This window comes from Cucurbitaria berberidis, assembly GCF_010015615.1.
Source record: "Cucurbitaria berberidis CBS 394.84 unplaced genomic scaffold K460scaffold_2, whole genome shotgun sequence".
In the NCBI taxonomy this organism is placed as follows: Eukaryota; Fungi; Ascomycota; class Dothideomycetes; order Pleosporales; family Cucurbitariaceae; genus Cucurbitaria; species Cucurbitaria berberidis.
In genome coordinates, this window is record NW_024468936.1 from 5,495,736 (window position 1) to 5,511,645 (window position 15,910).

Here is a 15,910-nt window from a genome sequence, read left to right on the forward strand (position 1 = left end):
GCGAATAGGACATTCAAACCACGTGGAGTCATGAGGCTGTGAACCCAGGCTTCCTCATCCGGCTCCGGCTGCTCGTTTCACGGTTGCGCTTATGCAGGAAAGTAGTCTAACGTCTTGATTCATGGTGCTGCTGAAGCATTTCTGACGTCTGAGAGGCCGTATCATACTACCTGGAAATATCGTCATGCTTGAGATCGCGATCCTACCTCAGCGATCCATAACCCTTCCAGCTCTGAGGAACGAACTGCCTAGTCCTTGTCAGCAATGGACTGCAGCCGTTCATCGATCTCGTCCTCGGTGAGTGCCCTGAACGCGGGGTCTGTGCCGTCCTGGCCATTGGTCTTGGGTCCTCCTACGATTCCGATCTCCAATTCGCCCTTCTTGAAATCGACGGATAAGACAGTGCTCAATGCGGTGATTGCCAGCTCGACAACCTCCTCCCAGCTACCCTCGGCGTGCTCCTTGTTCTTCAGCTTCTTCTCGAGGAAGTTGAGCGCCTCTTGCGTCTTCGGACCCGACGCTGTTGCCTTGTAGCCCACGTAATAGCCTGCCGGATCGCACTTGTAGAGTTGGGGTCCGTACTCAGAGTCCAGGGAGATGAGGGTGGTGGCGACGCCCAATGGCCGCATGTAAGCCTATACAATCTTTAGCATACTACAAGTCCATTCCTACATATGGCATTACTTACGCGCTGTGTGTAGACCTGGCTGATGTTCGCTATCCTCTTCGCCAGGACATCGCAGGGCATCTCGTAGCCGAACTTGTAGCGGAACTCGGCAGCCTCACCCCGCGCTCTGCTCACGGAGGCCCTCGCATCGGCAATAGACCCAGTCATAACACAGCCAACCGACGAAGAGAGCCTGAAGATGTGGGAGACGGAAGTAGGGTCGATAAGTTTGTCCTGTACACAACATCAATCATAGGCTGAGCCGCTCTTTGCTGCCATACGTACTGGAACCTTCTTCTGCGAGATGACTACTGCGCAATCCTTGCCCCGCACTCCCAGTGATGTGATGTTCGCTGCCGTGATTGCCTTGAATGCATATTCTGTGAGGGGGTCATGTTAACGAGGGTTCGTGGTGAGAGTTATATAGCGGCCAAGGACGCCGCATCGATGAGGAACGGCGAGATGGTATGCGTACCGACTTGATACAGGCGACCCTGATCGGAGAAGATGGTAATGTGTCTGTCGTAGCCTGCGCTTCCTACATGACGAGGGCAACTGTTAGCATAGGTAACCGCAAACAAGAGCTGTTGGAGCAGCTAGCAACGCACCAGACATGATGGCGGCCGATGTATATGAGTATTTGGGTTTTTCAGCTTCAGCGGCAGCTTCAGGAGATTTGGGTAAGCTCTAAGGGTGTGGGATCCGGACTGCAATTGTGGTCGTCGTTGGTTGCTGTACGCGTTGTGATGCAGCCTGGCCCAAAGCTCCGTCGCGATTAGGCTTAGCGCGTCGCCGTCAGCTCCGAAATTCTCTGCCTGTCGCCTCTCATTCGACCTTTGCATACTGACAAAATCAAGCGGCACCAGCTGATTCGGGCGTGAGCGATGCGAATTAATCTCTGCATAATGTAAAAAGACTCCATATTCCAAATTCATCATGGCACACCCCGAGAGCAGGATACCAGCCTGGCGGAGACTGGGCCTCGCCCTCAAGAACGAGGACCAATCCGCAGTCACCGCGCCTGAACACCATTCTTCCCACAGCGAGGAGCCCCAACACGCCGCAAAAGACACTCCAGACAAGTTCCAATCACCAGTCGAGCCTGCTGTTAATGGAAAATCGTCAAATCTTGGCAAGCGAAAACACCAATCTGAGCCAGCTGAGGGTCATGGCGAAAACTCCAAGAAGACCAGAACGGCCCGCGAAGAGGACGAAAAAACCAACGGAGTGCCCGACCTTGGTACTCCGACCATTACCAATTCAGGAATCAATGCAGTAGTGGAGTCTGGGACAGAGGGATCACCAGCGACACAGACAGCACGTCCAAAGGGTGACTCAAATTATCGAAAGAAGAAATCGAAGCCGCAGAAGCGCAGAAGAGATGATTACGATGACGTTCAGGTTGAGCCTACGGTAACTCATGCCCAATCGAAGCATGACCACTCTGTACAACCAGCTCTCTCACCTGACGAGCCAGTGTCTATGAATGGCCAACCAACTTTACTTGCGTCTACCGAAACAGAGTTGGCGCCATTTGCAACACCGCAAAAGCACTTGACGTCCAACAAACACAAGAGCAAGCACCCTCCAGGCTCACCACCACAGACGGACCGTCGAAAGTCTGTTGCGTTCACTCCAGATACGAAAACGACTGATGGTAACACTGGCCAAGACCTGTTCAAGAAGTGGGTCGCCGAGCAAAAAGGCACAGGGCCCGTCTCTCAGCCGCCTGAAGTTTCCAATTTCAACCTTCATTCTTTAATCGCCGAGGAAGAGAAGGCAGCGCGGAAGTCCGGACAGCTGGAGAAGAAGCAAACAACCGAGGAAGCCACCCCAAGATCTGATAACGTAGAGCAAAGCGGATCGCCCGCCGAGAAAACAACAGCGATAACAGTCAGCCAAACACCGCCATCGCGTGACGAGAAGACTGCGACCCCGACCACATCAAAAGGAAAGAAGAAGGATCCATCCATTTACATATCGTATCTCACTCAGTATCACACCAATCGCAACCACTGGAAGTTCAACAAAGCGAAGCAGAACGATGTGGTAGATAATGCGCTAAACGTCTTCCGCATACCAGACGAGCATTCTGATGCTTTAACCGAGTACGTGGCAGGATTAAAAGGAGCAGGAGTGATTGAGCGCCTGAAGGAGAGGTGCAAAGCAGCTTTGAAAGAACTGGACGAGCAAGACGCACAAAATCCAATACCAATGGACGATCCCGAAACTCGCAAGGCAGCCCAAGAAGAGGCGCTACAAGAACGTGTTACGAAGGAGAGGAAGCGAAGAAAAGTCGAGGGTGACGTCGAGAGTTTGCTTGATCATCCCAACGGTGACGGCTATATCCGACGGCTACAACGGAAGCGCGCCGAGGCTCTATTGACGGCGCTTGGTCGCACAGCACCTGTATTGCCAGCTGTTGCGCAAACAAACGGTTTCAATCCCATGTTGCAAAACCTTGCGCCTCCACCTCGGAGGGACTCGCAGAAACGAAAGCGAAGAGGTGAAGTTTCGAGTGATTAAAGCAGCTCCGACAGCAGTAGCGACGATGAGAGCTCAAGCTCGGATTCGGAGGATGGGAATAGCGACAGCTCGGATTCAGACTCCAATGATGACACTCTAGCATCTGCCTCGAAGGCATCCACTTCTCTACACTCGGACAGCGGGAATGACAGTGATAGCGATTAGAAGGACGCTCGCATCGCAGAAATACCGCGACCTGGTCGCAAGACACGCCCACGGTGTAGGAGAGGGAGAACTTAGGCGTTTAGGTGCTCAAAGGTAGATAGACCATTAATCACTGGGTAGGAATCGAAATATTCAAGGCTACGTGGCCACGGTGCCTCTGTAATAGCCCTACCAAATGAGTCAATCAAACAATTAACTCTTTATCCTCAATGCTTAGTGATGACGACGTAGTATAATAGCGACAAGGCGTCCTGTCCTGACTCTCGACTTCACCGGTTAGCTTACTAAGGCTTCCATCCAATCACGCTTCTTTGGTTCATGCCTGCTAGATGCGGCTCCAGCTGTCGCCTCACCATCTACCATCGGTTTGATCACCGTCATCGCCCTAGCTTTTCCCATGTCCTTCATTTCTCGGCTTGTTCAGTTGGCACCATAGGCCACGGGCAACGTGGCACCGGTCTGGCCTCGCCAAGCTTCCCGGTCAGTATAAGTTGGGGCGAGTGCCCTGGGTGCTCAGGCAGGAATCGTTCGCTTCTTTTCTTGTCGCAATCACGACCTTAGGCCAACTCGGGATATAATTACGCAGCATAGCTGTAGGGACCCTCATTCATGCGGCGCCGTTGGGTACAGCCCTAATACAACTTCGTGGACGAGAGGCGAATGCGTTCCTTAAGCACAAGCGAAACGGTCTGGTCGAATTTGATATGCCATTGCGCGGAACCGTCGAAAGAGGCGATTGAAGACTTTCCAAACAGTTTTTCAGCCTGTATCGCACCGTCAGTATTGGGATTATTGGCCTCAGGCCTTCCAGTCGCCACATGCACTCACCTTGGGTACTCATCTTGGGTAGTGTGTCCGTTTTCTCGAGCCTTTATAACATCGCATTGCAACAATGCACTCTTCGAAATATGCAATGGAGTGCAGATTATAGAGCAACGGCGTTTTTATTTATGAATAGACCAGCTCTCGTTTCATAAACGCCAACAGTGGCGGTCGACATGATAAGTCCTATGGAAGACATAATCCCTTAACACCAGTCGCGAAGGACGAAAGACAAACCGAAACGTATAGTGGAACTAATCCCGTAGTTCTTCGCTCGAAAGAGGTATGCACGCTAAAACAATTCAACAGGAAAGAGACGGCTAACGTATTACAGGCGTAGAAAGGACAGGACATAAGGCAAACTCTTTTGCAAATCCGCCGCCCCCGCTAAAGTACTGAGAAAGATACTGGTCGAGTTGCCGGGAATCATTGACCCCGCCGTATACGTTGATTAATCGAAATCGGTGCGTTCACGAAGACACTGGACTCGTTGGCGATGCGCGATTGCTTCTCTTCGTATTCGCGCGAGGACATCTTCAAATCATCGATTTGCGCCTAGTCCAGTCAGCTTTGTGGAGAGAGGGCCTGTGCGAGCGAAGTACCTTGGTCAATGGAGGACCAACAGTTGTGATCAAGAAGCCATCGCGTCCCTAATGATATATGAGCTTCATTGTAACATCGACGCGTATTGAAACGCTACGGCTAATCATACCTGAAAGGTGTATGGTCGAACGATCGCGTCAGGACCGCAATGGTAGCGAATCTCGTTCTGGATTACAGCTCTTGAGATGCCATAGCCGGGGACGAAGTACGAGTTTGCGACAGCCATTTCGTGGAGTTTGTTATAGAGTAGTCACGTTGAAGGGAGACGATCAGTTCCAGCTGTAGTTTCCGTTTATGCGCTGAGGGATCGAAGGCGAGCTTGGGCACGGAATCTTATACTTCGTCGGAGCTTTGGAACTGCGGTAGTAAGCCCTTCCCAGATAGGCAGATCACATCGGCTGCTGATGATTGCAACAGTAACGGGCTGTCTTGACAGATTCCACTAGTTGGGCTTGTATGCACTGCTGCCGTTCGCCTCATTCTCGCCCTATCAGCCCAACCGACTTTCATTGGGCAGCGAGTAAGGCCGACGCTGCGCAGCCAGCGCCCTACACTACACAAGCTATCCATTCACAAAAACGCCTTGTTTTGCCGAGTACAGTATATCTGAAATTCTGGTTCCACATCCGGGTTGGTGATGTGCCTTGCATTTCGGTTATTCGCTTGACGGACAACGCAACTGCCACGTCCTCATACTCACGGTCATATGCAATGACCATGATGTTTAAGACGATCCCTTTGCCACCACAAGCTCAGAACGAGCCTGCAACATGCATTCCCTTCCTCTGCAGCCTTTGCGAACGACTCGAGGGTGCGCGTGGTGTCATCGAAGCACGGCGACGCTGGCGGGGATGGTTCTTGGCGACTTCATTTCAATGTCGATCATCACCCACAAAGTAAATGTCCACGATTTACATTAACCTATCCGACCATGGTATCCGGATCAAGGAGTTACAGAACGCCGGTGCTGTTGCGTTGCCCTAACTAGCTTCATCGCTGCCTCATCTGCCAAACTCCCGAAGGATTCGACGATTCGCAGGGACATCCCCACCAACACACGATACACTAGACATGGCTGCATTCAAATCCCAGTTTACCTCCAGACAACGCATTTCTGGAAGCCAGCATTGGGGTTCCAACAATTCATCTCACGCGTCTAGGCCTCGCATGACACAAAGCTCCGGTGTGCATCGTACACGCGAATACCGCTCAGATGTAGTGCCGAATATAGCACAACAAGCTGCGTGAAGCTGACCAGGAGTACCTCCATTGCCATAAGCATAATGCTCCGATGTATCCGGGAACAGGGCACTGAAACATTACCGCTGGGCATTTCGGGCTGGAAAGCAAACTCTCCGTGTATGATGATTGCAATCTAGCTATCACCATGAGGAGCAAGGAGGCTCCCTATTCCGTACCTAACGTTTGTCTATTGAAGGAATCTGGTACCGTTCTCAGGCTGATGATTCTCGGTGATACACAAGTCTTCGTTATGCATCCCTACCTCATCATACATCCTCGCCCAGATAACGTTTACGAGGAAAGGTTCCCTGTTAGTGTTCCGAACAGCTGATTCCACGGCTACGTGTTGCCTGTACGCGAACGTGTGCCCAATGCCCAAGGTCCGATCTACCGTTATCGATCTGCAGCTCCTATTGCGCCTTTGCAAACAGGACTCGTTGTCATTCAGCACACCGGGCCTTACCCCGCATAATTACGAATTCTGGTCTTCTGTAAGCCAGATCATGTCACAGCATCTGACAATGCAATGCCAATAAACACCCTAGGACGACGTCGGTACTCATAGCGAAGGCTCGTGCCCCTCCGGCGGACGAACATGGGGTGGGACGACGCCTCAGATTCAGCTTCTTTGTGAGAGCAGGTCATGGTCATCCTAGCCTGTTTGACCGCTGCGACCCGCCAGAAGCGGCAAGATGCATCCGTCAACTCCACTTCAAAGGATAATCAAGCGGAACATGGCGCAGGCCGAGGTACTCCACTACAGGTACCGCAAAAGGGGCATTATTTGCCATTGCGATTGTTCTAGGAGGCACTCTCCAGATTCCAGTCTTCTGGTCTACCCTAACCTGCAAGAAGACGTGTCGCTTCCCACAGGGTGCAGTTTACTCCTTGAACGGCGGATCATCCTACTTTCATGTCCTGCACATATCTAGGGCAAAGCTCTCTTACGTCACTGACGCAGTTTATGCATGAATTGGCCGGTGTGAAGTGGCTCTTGGCTTGCGGTACCCCACTGCTCAGGTCCCATTGCATTCTTTTGCTGCGCCTACAACGTCACCGGTGTTACTGACCGGGTCGTTTCGAAATGTCCTTGGGAGCCGTGCCGCCGAAACCACTCAGGCGGAGATACCAAGGAATTCAACCTCACGCCAGACCAAGTTCCCAGCCCAGCTTGTGTCCTTCAATGCTAGGGATGTTCATGCACACTTCTTGCTATTTTCCGCTCGCACGGGCCTAGGTATCGGCGACAATGAATTATATCAATGTACCAATCACTGGTCAGCTGGCTGACAATCGCCCAGTTATCTTCGAAGCCCATCAGCCGTGCGGAAAGGGTCCAAATTGAGGGCTGGCAACACCATGGCGGCCGTCAGCAAGGCGTTGCTGCTTCACCGGCAGTTCCTCCCACCCAGCACTCAATTCCATCTGATAGCTTCCATGCTTGAAGCTTGTCGCAGGAATTATTGCGGCATGGGTCGCTGTCCAACTCGCGCGAGCAAATCGTCTCACCTCTACTATGATTGCCTCACATTCCTCGGTATACCTCGGTTGTGTAAGGTATAGGTAGTAGAGAAGTCAAATTGAGTCTTTTTTCTGTTGTTATATTGACACTGAGTCAGGCTCCTGTTCTCCCGAGGCACTTGCACTTCCCACGCTCCGTTGAATCCGACGTCCACCGGCAACGCCTCATTGAACGGCTGGCCAATCGACCACCCGACCATGAAACGATAACTTCGCAGAGAGGGCGTTCGTTATGACGGTCCGTGTTTGAATACTGGCGGTCACGAAGAACATCGACAAGACAATCGCAAGGCAGCCAGTGAGAGGTTAATCCTCCCACAGTCGTTGTATCACACGCCGCTCGACCTCTGTAGATCGAGGGGCGTGAAATGTCTTTCAGTGCCCTTGCTCCAGGTTCACAGCCTGTCTCACCTATTAGGCCTCCTTAGATGAGGCCATTGTGTTCCTTCAGGATGTTAACGATCATTTTGGGCTAGGCACAAACGAGTGACTTCCAGCCAGCACATTGTGCTTTCCTGGGCACGAGAAAAAGAGTACCCGGTGACATGTCACAAAGATGGTGATATCGTCCTTCGGATCGTCAAGAAATGTGAGGCGGTTGCCGGTCGGTTCCAGATGCGGCATCAATGTGCGACGATCAGTAAACGCTTCCGAGATCACGGCAGCCTCACCATAGACCAAACGGGACTTGTTGGATTTGCATCTCCGGAATCTATTACTACGATATTAAACACAATCTTATTTTTCACAATCAGATCGTCGCAGGAATGAGGACAGGGCGGCCAATAAGACGTGTGAAGACATGGTGTCGACGTTACTCGCGCTAGACCGGATGCCGATCATCTAAACTACCGCAGATCCTCGACTCCTGATGGTTCCCTTCGAAGTCTACGAGCCCACTCCCAGCAACAAAGGTAGAACTAGTGAAATGACCGTTCAAATCTTTCTTTAGGCCGAATACCATCTCCACATATGGTCTTTGCACCCTCTCTTGCAAGTTCCCACATCTTTCCACCCATTCTTACATTTCCTCTGAAACGGCGGGCATCCCTTCATGTCTCCTTGATTATCAGCTTCATCCATCTACCGGAAGATCTGGTTGTCCCGCGAGCTGAATTCAGAGCGCTCCACTATTCGCAACCAAGCCAGCCAGTATTCCCAACGTCGGAGACTCGCGTCTGAACGAGCGATAGCTTCATCGTGTCAAATACTCGTGCTCGATTTGATTGTAGATGGAGTAGTTGCTAGAAGACCCAGCGTTCTCAGACACATCGCCCTAGCGCAACATATACACAAGGATACTGCATGCTGAAACTGAGGTTCGGCCGCGAGGGCCTTTTGGGATATCGAGCCATCCACCGAACCGAGCACGAGCGGAGCTACTCGGGTCGCGCGGATCGCACGGCTCAGTCCGCCTTCGAGACGCTACACGAAGCGCCAGAAACCAGCTTGGTGAAGATAAAACAGAGGAGTGATGAATGGTAGAGTGAGTGAGGAACTTGTTGTAGATAATAGGTTGTGGCTAGGTTTGTATGAGGTTATCCCATGAGCAGGGACAAACTAGCAAATGGGGGCGACGTGAAGCACCATCACCTCGATCAATGCACATAGAAGCGTTTGTCTGTTGTATAAACGTAAAGAAGCTTCACTAAAGGGTTTCTAGCCTCCCTTCCCTACTCCGACCAGTATACCATATCGCCATCTGAGATAAACCCCCCTATAGCATTCCCGTCTCTTCGTACAATGTCTTCATTGTTTTCCCCATCATAAGAGCGGGCAGAGGAGTCGTACCATGGGCTTGAAAAACGACAAAGTGCCAACTCGGGTAAATGTGCATCATCGTCGACAAAGGCATCCTCCTCGGCCCCGTCGCCTTCATCAACAACATTGCCAACGTCCTCGATGCTGCCCCGCGGCGCATTTCCACTCCGCACCGTAGAAGCACCCGAATCCCTCCACGACCCCTCATCGCCAACGGCATTACCAACATTAACATCAATGTCGGCATCAGACCCAGCACGCTGCAACGCAAGCAACTCCCTCCGTAGCTCACCAAGGCGAACCATTCTTTCCTCCCGGCGACTCCGAACTTGCTCTAATCGCCTGTTCAGCCTCTCGATCCTGGCAAACACCTCTTGGGCTTCTGCAATTTGCTGACTGATCCAAGAGTGTTGTTCGTGCTGCATGATTTGCGCTTGCTGGACGGGCGCAGGCGTGGTAGAGTAATAGGAGTGAAATTCGCAGGATTGCCCCATTTCCTGCTCGCTAGTGTCGGATGTTGGGCGAGGGGGTGGAGAATGGGACGGTGGATGTGTGTTGGATTCTTGGGTTGTCTGGTTTGGAGATGGCATGCCACTTGCTGTGGGCATTTGATTCCCTTCTTGTGACATCTTGATTTTAGATTGGAGAGAGGTTGTGATTTATTTGTAGAATGAACAATATAGAGTGTAGACGATGTTGAAGGCAGTTGTGTTGAGAGCAGGATAGACAGTGCTGGTATGGCTATATACATTTCAAAAATCTAAGATAATTGCAGACTTGAAGTTGTTTTGTCTCCTGAACCCTAGTTCTTCATTCTCACGAACCAAAGTTTACCAGCCTCAAGTCCTGTTCAAGTTTGAAACATGTTTAAACTTATCAACTGGATGGAAAGTGTAGCGAAAATGATGGTATAGTAGAATGCTCACCCATGGTTCAACTAGTGTCCCTGGCTCTGCGCTCCAACACTCACACCTTTACTAATATACCACGCTTTACACCGTCCGCCCAGTAGCGTCACATAGCCTGGCTACAAGATACTCTACCATCGCTTACTAATTAGGACTAACAACCCACAGTGAACCCATGCCCCGATTCAAAGGACTCGGTCTTGGCCAGAGGAAAAGAAAATCCGTGGGTAGGAAATTAAAAAAAGGATATCATGTATCCATGGGGGACGGAGAATGAGAGGGTTGGGCGTGTTGCCCTGAGGCCCGGGACGAGAAGTGGAGAATTGACCTTGGATCAGTGCCAAGGGAGAGGTGAAGATGGGGAAGTACAGCTGGTGAGGAAATGAGGTGCAAAAGATCGGCATGAGGACTGGCGGTGAGACATGTGGAGAGAAGAACAGCGGTGCCAAGACAACAGAAGCAGAAAGCAACCAGTCGGAAAAAGCTCGCAGCGGAGAAGCGCACATGTTCAGAAGTCCAAAGGATGATCATCACACATCATTGCTTCACGAACGTGTTGAATTAAAGTTTTCATTTCACTCGCGTATACGTACACGTCTCGCATCAGCACGTTTTACCAAACATGCAATGCAACCTTGCCTTTCCTCCACTACGCTCACCGCCTTGATTGTCGCGTAGACTCGAAACAAAAGAGGCGGGAAGCCTACCACCAAGATCTTTCAAGAATACACCACCAGAAGGAAAGGATGGCCCAAAGCCAACGGGCGAACAATAGATAGGAAAACCATAACGCCAAGGTCTGTTTAAACTGCGGACCGTCAAAGGTAAGAGGACGGTGTATAAGCGCCACAACACCAGTGAAAGGAATCCACCATATGTACACAGGCTGTGAAGACAGGTTACTGAAGGAAAAGCGTCGAATCATCGACGAGAGCGTTCATGTTCGCGTAGTCTACTTTCCGGTTTCCGCCATCCAGCCCGGTAAGGAAAGGTACGAGATATTTTGGTGTCCGGGAGTGTTGTGTTCCCTGATGAGGTCAAGATGCCATCATGACGTACGCCAAGATTAGAGACGCCAATCCATGCATCTTGAAATTGACGTCGCGGGGAGGAGAGCAAAGGGTAATGTGCGGTGAATTACAAGGTCGTAAAGTGGTTCGTCTTGATCGTGAAGGCGCTTTTGACGCACGCCATGTTGTCGAGTGCCGCTATGACGTTGCGGCGGAACGCGGCACAACTAGCTTAAGACGGCAAGCCTACCTCCAGCATGCTTACCTGGAAGCGAGTGAGCGACGTCTAGTATTTCGGAGAATAGTGTGCGTTCTCTTGTTCGGCAGCACTCGGTATCCGAGGGGGTGGGTATACGAACCGGTTCATCATCTGGCCGGGCTGCATAGGCATCATATGGACGCCGTTGGGTGCCATTTGTGCAATTCCGTAGGGATTCTGGTGGTTGATGTCACTCCCAAGGAAGTTGTTCATGGCAGCTCCATGTAAGCCTTGGGCTTGCGAGACGGGGCATTCCTTGTGGGCGAGAAGAAGCGTCTTGAGGTTGACAATCTCCTCGCGGAGTTGAGTGACAGTAGCAGACAGAGCGTCATTTTCTGTACTGAAGAGCTCGACCTTGGACTGCAGGTTGGCCAGCCATTGTTTCTTACGTTGTCGGCATTTAAGAGCAGCGACCCTTGTAGCCTGTCAGCAGGATTGTTTCAAATGAATGGAAAAGTGTGCGTACCTATTCCGCTCGAGGAAGTTCTTTCGCTTCTCCTCGTCCGTCATCTTTTTGCCTTTGCTGTCGTATTCCTCTTCTTTGATATTATTCTCATCGTCAGAGTCATCCTCCATGTCGTCACCGATCGATGGGGCAGCGTGGGGCTTCTTCCTGCCTCCTTTCGGGGCATCGTCAGCCTTGCGCTTGGTACCAGCAGCTTGTTTGCCGTTAGCGGCGCCCTTCTTTGCACGTGAGCGCGTAGCTGTTTTGGTCTGCTCACTCTGGCCGCTCTCGGAGAAGTCGCCCGTCTCTGCAGACTGGATACTGTTGATGGAGCCCTTGGTGTCGCGACGACCATGGTTCTGATTAATGGGTTGAACGGGCATGTGTCCAGCGTTCATGGATTGTGGTTGTTGAGGCATGGAGAACGGGGGCTGACCGTTACGAGGGCCGCCGTTCTGGCTTGCAAAGGACAAAAGGTCATTAGCCGCACTACTGACGTCATGATTTGCATATGGGTCGTTTGGAGGCCGCTGCTGTTGTGGCTGGAAATTGTTTTGTCGATCCATTCCTGCGGATACTGCTTCGGGTTGAGAGGTTGGTGCGCTTGTTATTGGCTTGTTGTGGTTAGCCTGAGCGGCTGCGCGCATAGCAGACTGTTGGAAGTCAGCAGTGCCAGGCGTGACACCAGCGCTCTGGAGATTGAAAATGGCCTGCGTGTTAGGACTCGGAACCGGGAACATGGACCCACCGCCGCCAGGTGTAAGACCAGTGCGGAGCGAAGACTCGTTGGGGGTTGGGAAGCCTCTAAACGACTCGCTGAAGTAGTCGGTCTGGCCCGTTGGCCCACTGAGCATAGCAGGGCTCAGAGGTCCTGCGCGCAACGACTGCCAGCCAGGCGTGATACCGGGCAGTGGTGATGGTGACGTAATGTTGGCGACAGGCGGGAGTACGGTACGGCCGCCGGGAGTCTCTACGCTGCCGTTGCCGCCAAAGGACTGCTCAAAGACGTTTGGCTCCAACGAGAAGGGGTTGTGTACAGTGTTGAAGTAGTCGGGTGTATCACCGGTTGTCGTGGGCGCGGGCTTTGGTGGAGGCGCCAGCGGCTGCGCATTGGTGGTGGTGGTAGTGGTGATTACGGGCTTGAGGTCTTGGTCGGCGGCTTCGGTAGGGGCAGCAGCTGCTCTGGTGGTTAGCATTCTGTACCGACTAACAGATGCGATGCGCGACAGTGAGGGTGTCGAGCGCAAAGGGGCATTGCTTACGCTGATCCTTGGTTGCGGTCTCGACCTTGGTAGGCTCTGTGGGCGACACCATGGTTAGTCATGCCTGCTTCGCATTTGCGACGAGGAATAAAGGGACAGTGATACACACGCAAGTACGGATGGATGTGTGAGTGAGTGAGTGGGTGGGTGCACAAAGAAGAAAGGGCTTTGGCGGAGACAGGATGGGGGAAGGGCAACGGCGAGGGCATACACACCTTCAATCTTGGCCACGACAGGAAGACTATTTTTACGGTCCTTGGGAGAGGACATGTTGGAAGTCTGGGGGGAGGATCGCGCAGCTTGGGTTGCGGCGGCCATACTCTGGGGTGGTGACGTAGCAATGGTGTCCAGGGCGATCGCTTGTGCTACTCGGGCCTGTTCACTCTCTCTCCAGGCCTCTCACTCGACACACGACGGCGACGACTTTTTGTCTCGCTCTACACCGGGCGCGGGTGCCGGCTATTGATGACTCGAGTCGCAAGTCACTCTGTCTGTTTGGGACACCAAGATGGTCAGCGCAAACTCAATGTCGACATGCGCGATAGGCTGGGTGCGAGGGCTGTCGCAGTCGCAGGCGGACGGGGGGGAAGGGACGTGGCGAAAAAAACAACGGCGCAAGCAAGCGCAACGATAACACACACACACACATACACAGCTACGTACCTTGAGCAGAGGAATCAAGTGCGCCAAATGCGGGGTAGGCCTTTCTTGATTCCGAAAGACTGATACTTCTGCCCCCTTGTTGTGCCAGCAGCCTGTGGTTGTCCAAGTTTGACAGTGACGTCAAGCCCCTGGAATGACGCTCGCAGCTGTCGCAAGATTCTGTCCACGCAGTCGCGCGCGCTTGTACGGGACCCCCAAGACGTCTGCGATGGACTGGCTGGAAGGGTGTGTGCTTCTTGTTCCTCTGAAGCTCGATGAGGCTCTTTGCTGGGCGTGGGTACGGGGATTGTGCTTGCTGGTGACGATGACAGTGAGGCGTTCGCGATGAGGTCAGAGGGCAGGACGAGCGAGCAATTTCTGGGAGTGACGCAGTTTGTGCCAAGCCATGATAACGTGATCTTTTGGGTTTCCAATCATCCGCCGCCAATCACAGCCCCAGGCGCCTTCACCGCTGCCCGCTACTGTCGACGATCCCTTCCCCCTTTGGCGCGCCTGCCACAAGAGGTAATCTGGACGGCCATATGGCCCGAGTAGCAAAGAAAACATTCCCATGGGTTTCCTCGCATAGCATCCATCGCGGCATCGCAGCTGCAATCTTGGTTGCGCCTGTCGTGTGTGTGAACCATGGGCTCCCGAGGCTGAATCTAGCACCTCGAAGAGGCGCATTCGCATCCATGAGACGAAGCGCGTGAAATGAGGCTGTTGGGGCCGATCCGACTCGCCTCAACCACTGGCGGCCTTTGTATCCGTGCTGCCAGATGCCGAGTCCAGCACAATGGGCGCTGGGCCCAAACCTTCGATTTGCACCTCTTTGGTCGATCCAAGATACGACGATGCTGCTAGCTTTCATTGCCTTACCAATCCTCCACGACAATGCAGGAACCAGCTAGTGAGTTCGAACTATTGTCCCCATGGTGTCTCAGAGGCAACAACTGGAATCCGCCAGTCAACGACATGTACTAATCTTGTCTATTATTATCATGTACGTCACTCAACCTTGAACATCAAGAACATGGCCAGTATCCTTTTCTTTTCACGTAAATGACTCTGCAACTTGAATCGCAGCTGCTGCGTCAATTTAGACAATACAAGTGTCTCGTACAGTATAGATCTGCACCACTTGTCTCAAGACACTTCTTGTTGCTCCCCAAGACAGACAACATGGTAATTCTCTTGAGCTTTAGTGTCTGAAGGAGATTGGGAGCATCTATGGGCGGAGTCTAGTTACTACAAAACAAAAGACACCAATAAATCTCAATTCCACTCCTCACGACCCCCGATACGTCGTATACCCAAACGGCCCCAACAGCACGGGCACATGAAAATGCTCACTCCGCGCCTCCTCCCTAACCACAAACTTAACCTCGACCTCGGGAAAAAACGTCTTAATCCCCCTTGCCCCAAAATACTCTTCCGTATCAAAAGTCAGACTATACTTTTGATGCCCAGTTTCCCGCGCAAACACCGTTTCGAGCGAGTCAGAGGAGAAGGGTGATGAGGGCGTCCAGCTTGTAACGCGTCCGTCGGCGTTGGTGATACCGCTAAACTTCTTCACTTCGCTGGAGGAGGATTGCTGCGCATTGTGGAGGGTCAGGGTTACGGGTATGGAGGCTGCGGGGCGCCCGAGGGAGGTGTCGAGGACGTGGCATGTGATTGGGGGCTTCTTCTCGGTTGCCATGGTTGAAGTGGTTGAAGAAGACTTGGGGGAGGTGTTCAATTGGCGAGAGAGAGCTTCGATGCGCTGCGTTGCTTGGGGAGCTGGCATACGAGGAGCTGGAGCTTGAAGTCGTGAGCTTGGTAAGCTTGACAATGATCGTGGGATGTAGCGCTCGTTACGCGTAGTGCTTGTCGAGCTGGTTTTCAAACATGCGACGAGAAATAGAGAGCAATCAACTGATCTTGAGGCGATTAATACCATAGCTCTAGATCAACATCGGAGCTGTCCGATGCCCCTCATCGTCTAGCTCCACCCGCCGATCACCACGGGAGCCCCCGCCGTCAACGACCTCTGCCCTTGCTGTCACAGCGGGATTCCGCAGCAGTTGTGTAGAGCGGG

The 15,910-nt window shown here is 52.4% G+C and overlaps 6 protein-coding genes across 6 annotated transcripts; 1 reads left to right on the plus strand and 5 right to left on the minus strand.

Moving 5' to 3' along the window:
• Window positions 1–20: 20 nt before the first annotated feature.
• K460DRAFT_384934 (N-terminal nucleophile aminohydrolase) lies at window positions 21–1,371 on the minus strand. The gene is made up of 5 exons (XM_040935518.1): window positions 1,276–1,371; window positions 1,143–1,205; window positions 953–1,047; window positions 689–901; window positions 21–635 (listed from the first exon to the last, which is right to left on the minus strand). Exons 1-5 carry the CDS (start codon window positions 1,280–1,282, stop codon window positions 249–251), a joined length of 765 nt encoding a protein of 254 aa, XP_040791533.1. The 5' UTR covers window positions 1,283–1,371; the 3' UTR covers window positions 21–248.
• Window positions 1,372–1,511: 140 nt separating this feature from the next.
• On the plus strand, window positions 1,512–3,548 carry K460DRAFT_364899 (uncharacterized protein). Its single transcript, XM_040933082.1, has one exon. It carries the CDS (start codon window positions 1,604–1,606, stop codon window positions 3,191–3,193), a length of 1,590 nt encoding a protein of 529 aa, XP_040791534.1. The 5' UTR covers window positions 1,512–1,603; the 3' UTR covers window positions 3,194–3,548.
• A 1,058-nt stretch (window positions 3,549–4,606) lies between these two features.
• Window positions 4,607–5,009, minus strand: K460DRAFT_375724 (uncharacterized protein; the record flags this gene model as incomplete). Its single annotated transcript, XM_040934799.1, has 3 exons — window positions 4,607–4,735; window positions 4,783–4,830; window positions 4,893–5,009. The coding sequence occupies 3 exons, from the start codon at window positions 5,007–5,009 to the stop codon at window positions 4,607–4,609; spliced, it is 294 nt and encodes a 97-aa protein (XP_040791535.1).
• A 4,210-nt stretch (window positions 5,010–9,219) lies between these two features.
• K460DRAFT_404231 (uncharacterized protein) lies at window positions 9,220–9,936 on the minus strand (the record flags this gene model as incomplete). Its single annotated transcript, XM_040936707.1, has 1 exon — window positions 9,220–9,936. The coding sequence occupies one exon, from the start codon at window positions 9,934–9,936 to the stop codon at window positions 9,220–9,222; it is 717 nt and encodes a 238-aa protein (XP_040791536.1).
• Window positions 9,937–11,511: 1,575 nt separating this feature from the next.
• Window positions 11,512–13,243, minus strand: K460DRAFT_353894 (uncharacterized protein; the record flags this gene model as incomplete). Its single annotated transcript, XM_040931749.1, has 3 exons — window positions 11,512–11,899; window positions 11,951–13,106; window positions 13,192–13,243. The coding sequence occupies 3 exons, from the start codon at window positions 13,241–13,243 to the stop codon at window positions 11,512–11,514; spliced, it is 1,596 nt and encodes a 531-aa protein (XP_040791537.1).
• Window positions 13,244–15,121: 1,878 nt separating this feature from the next.
• K460DRAFT_275492 (Hydroxyisourate hydrolase) lies at window positions 15,122–15,532 on the minus strand (the record flags this gene model as incomplete). The annotated part of the gene is made up of 1 exon (XM_040928047.1): window positions 15,122–15,532. One exon carries the CDS (start codon window positions 15,530–15,532, stop codon window positions 15,122–15,124), a length of 411 nt encoding a protein of 136 aa, XP_040791538.1.
• Window positions 15,533–15,910: the final 378 nt, after the last annotated feature.

Coding starts and splice junctions, on each gene's coding strand:
- K460DRAFT_384934 (XM_040935518.1), bottom strand. Junction 1,048..1,142: donor GGGTCGCCTGTATCAAGTCG/GTACGCATACCA, acceptor ACCCCCTCACAG/AATATGCATTCAAGGCAATC. Junction 636..688: donor GCCAGGTCTACACACAGCGC/GTAAGTAATGCC, acceptor AAGATTGTATAG/GCTTACATGCGGCCATTGGG.
- K460DRAFT_364899 (XM_040933082.1), top strand. CDS start 1,604: ATGGCACACCCCGAGAGCAGGATACCAGCCTGGCGGAGACTGGGCCTC.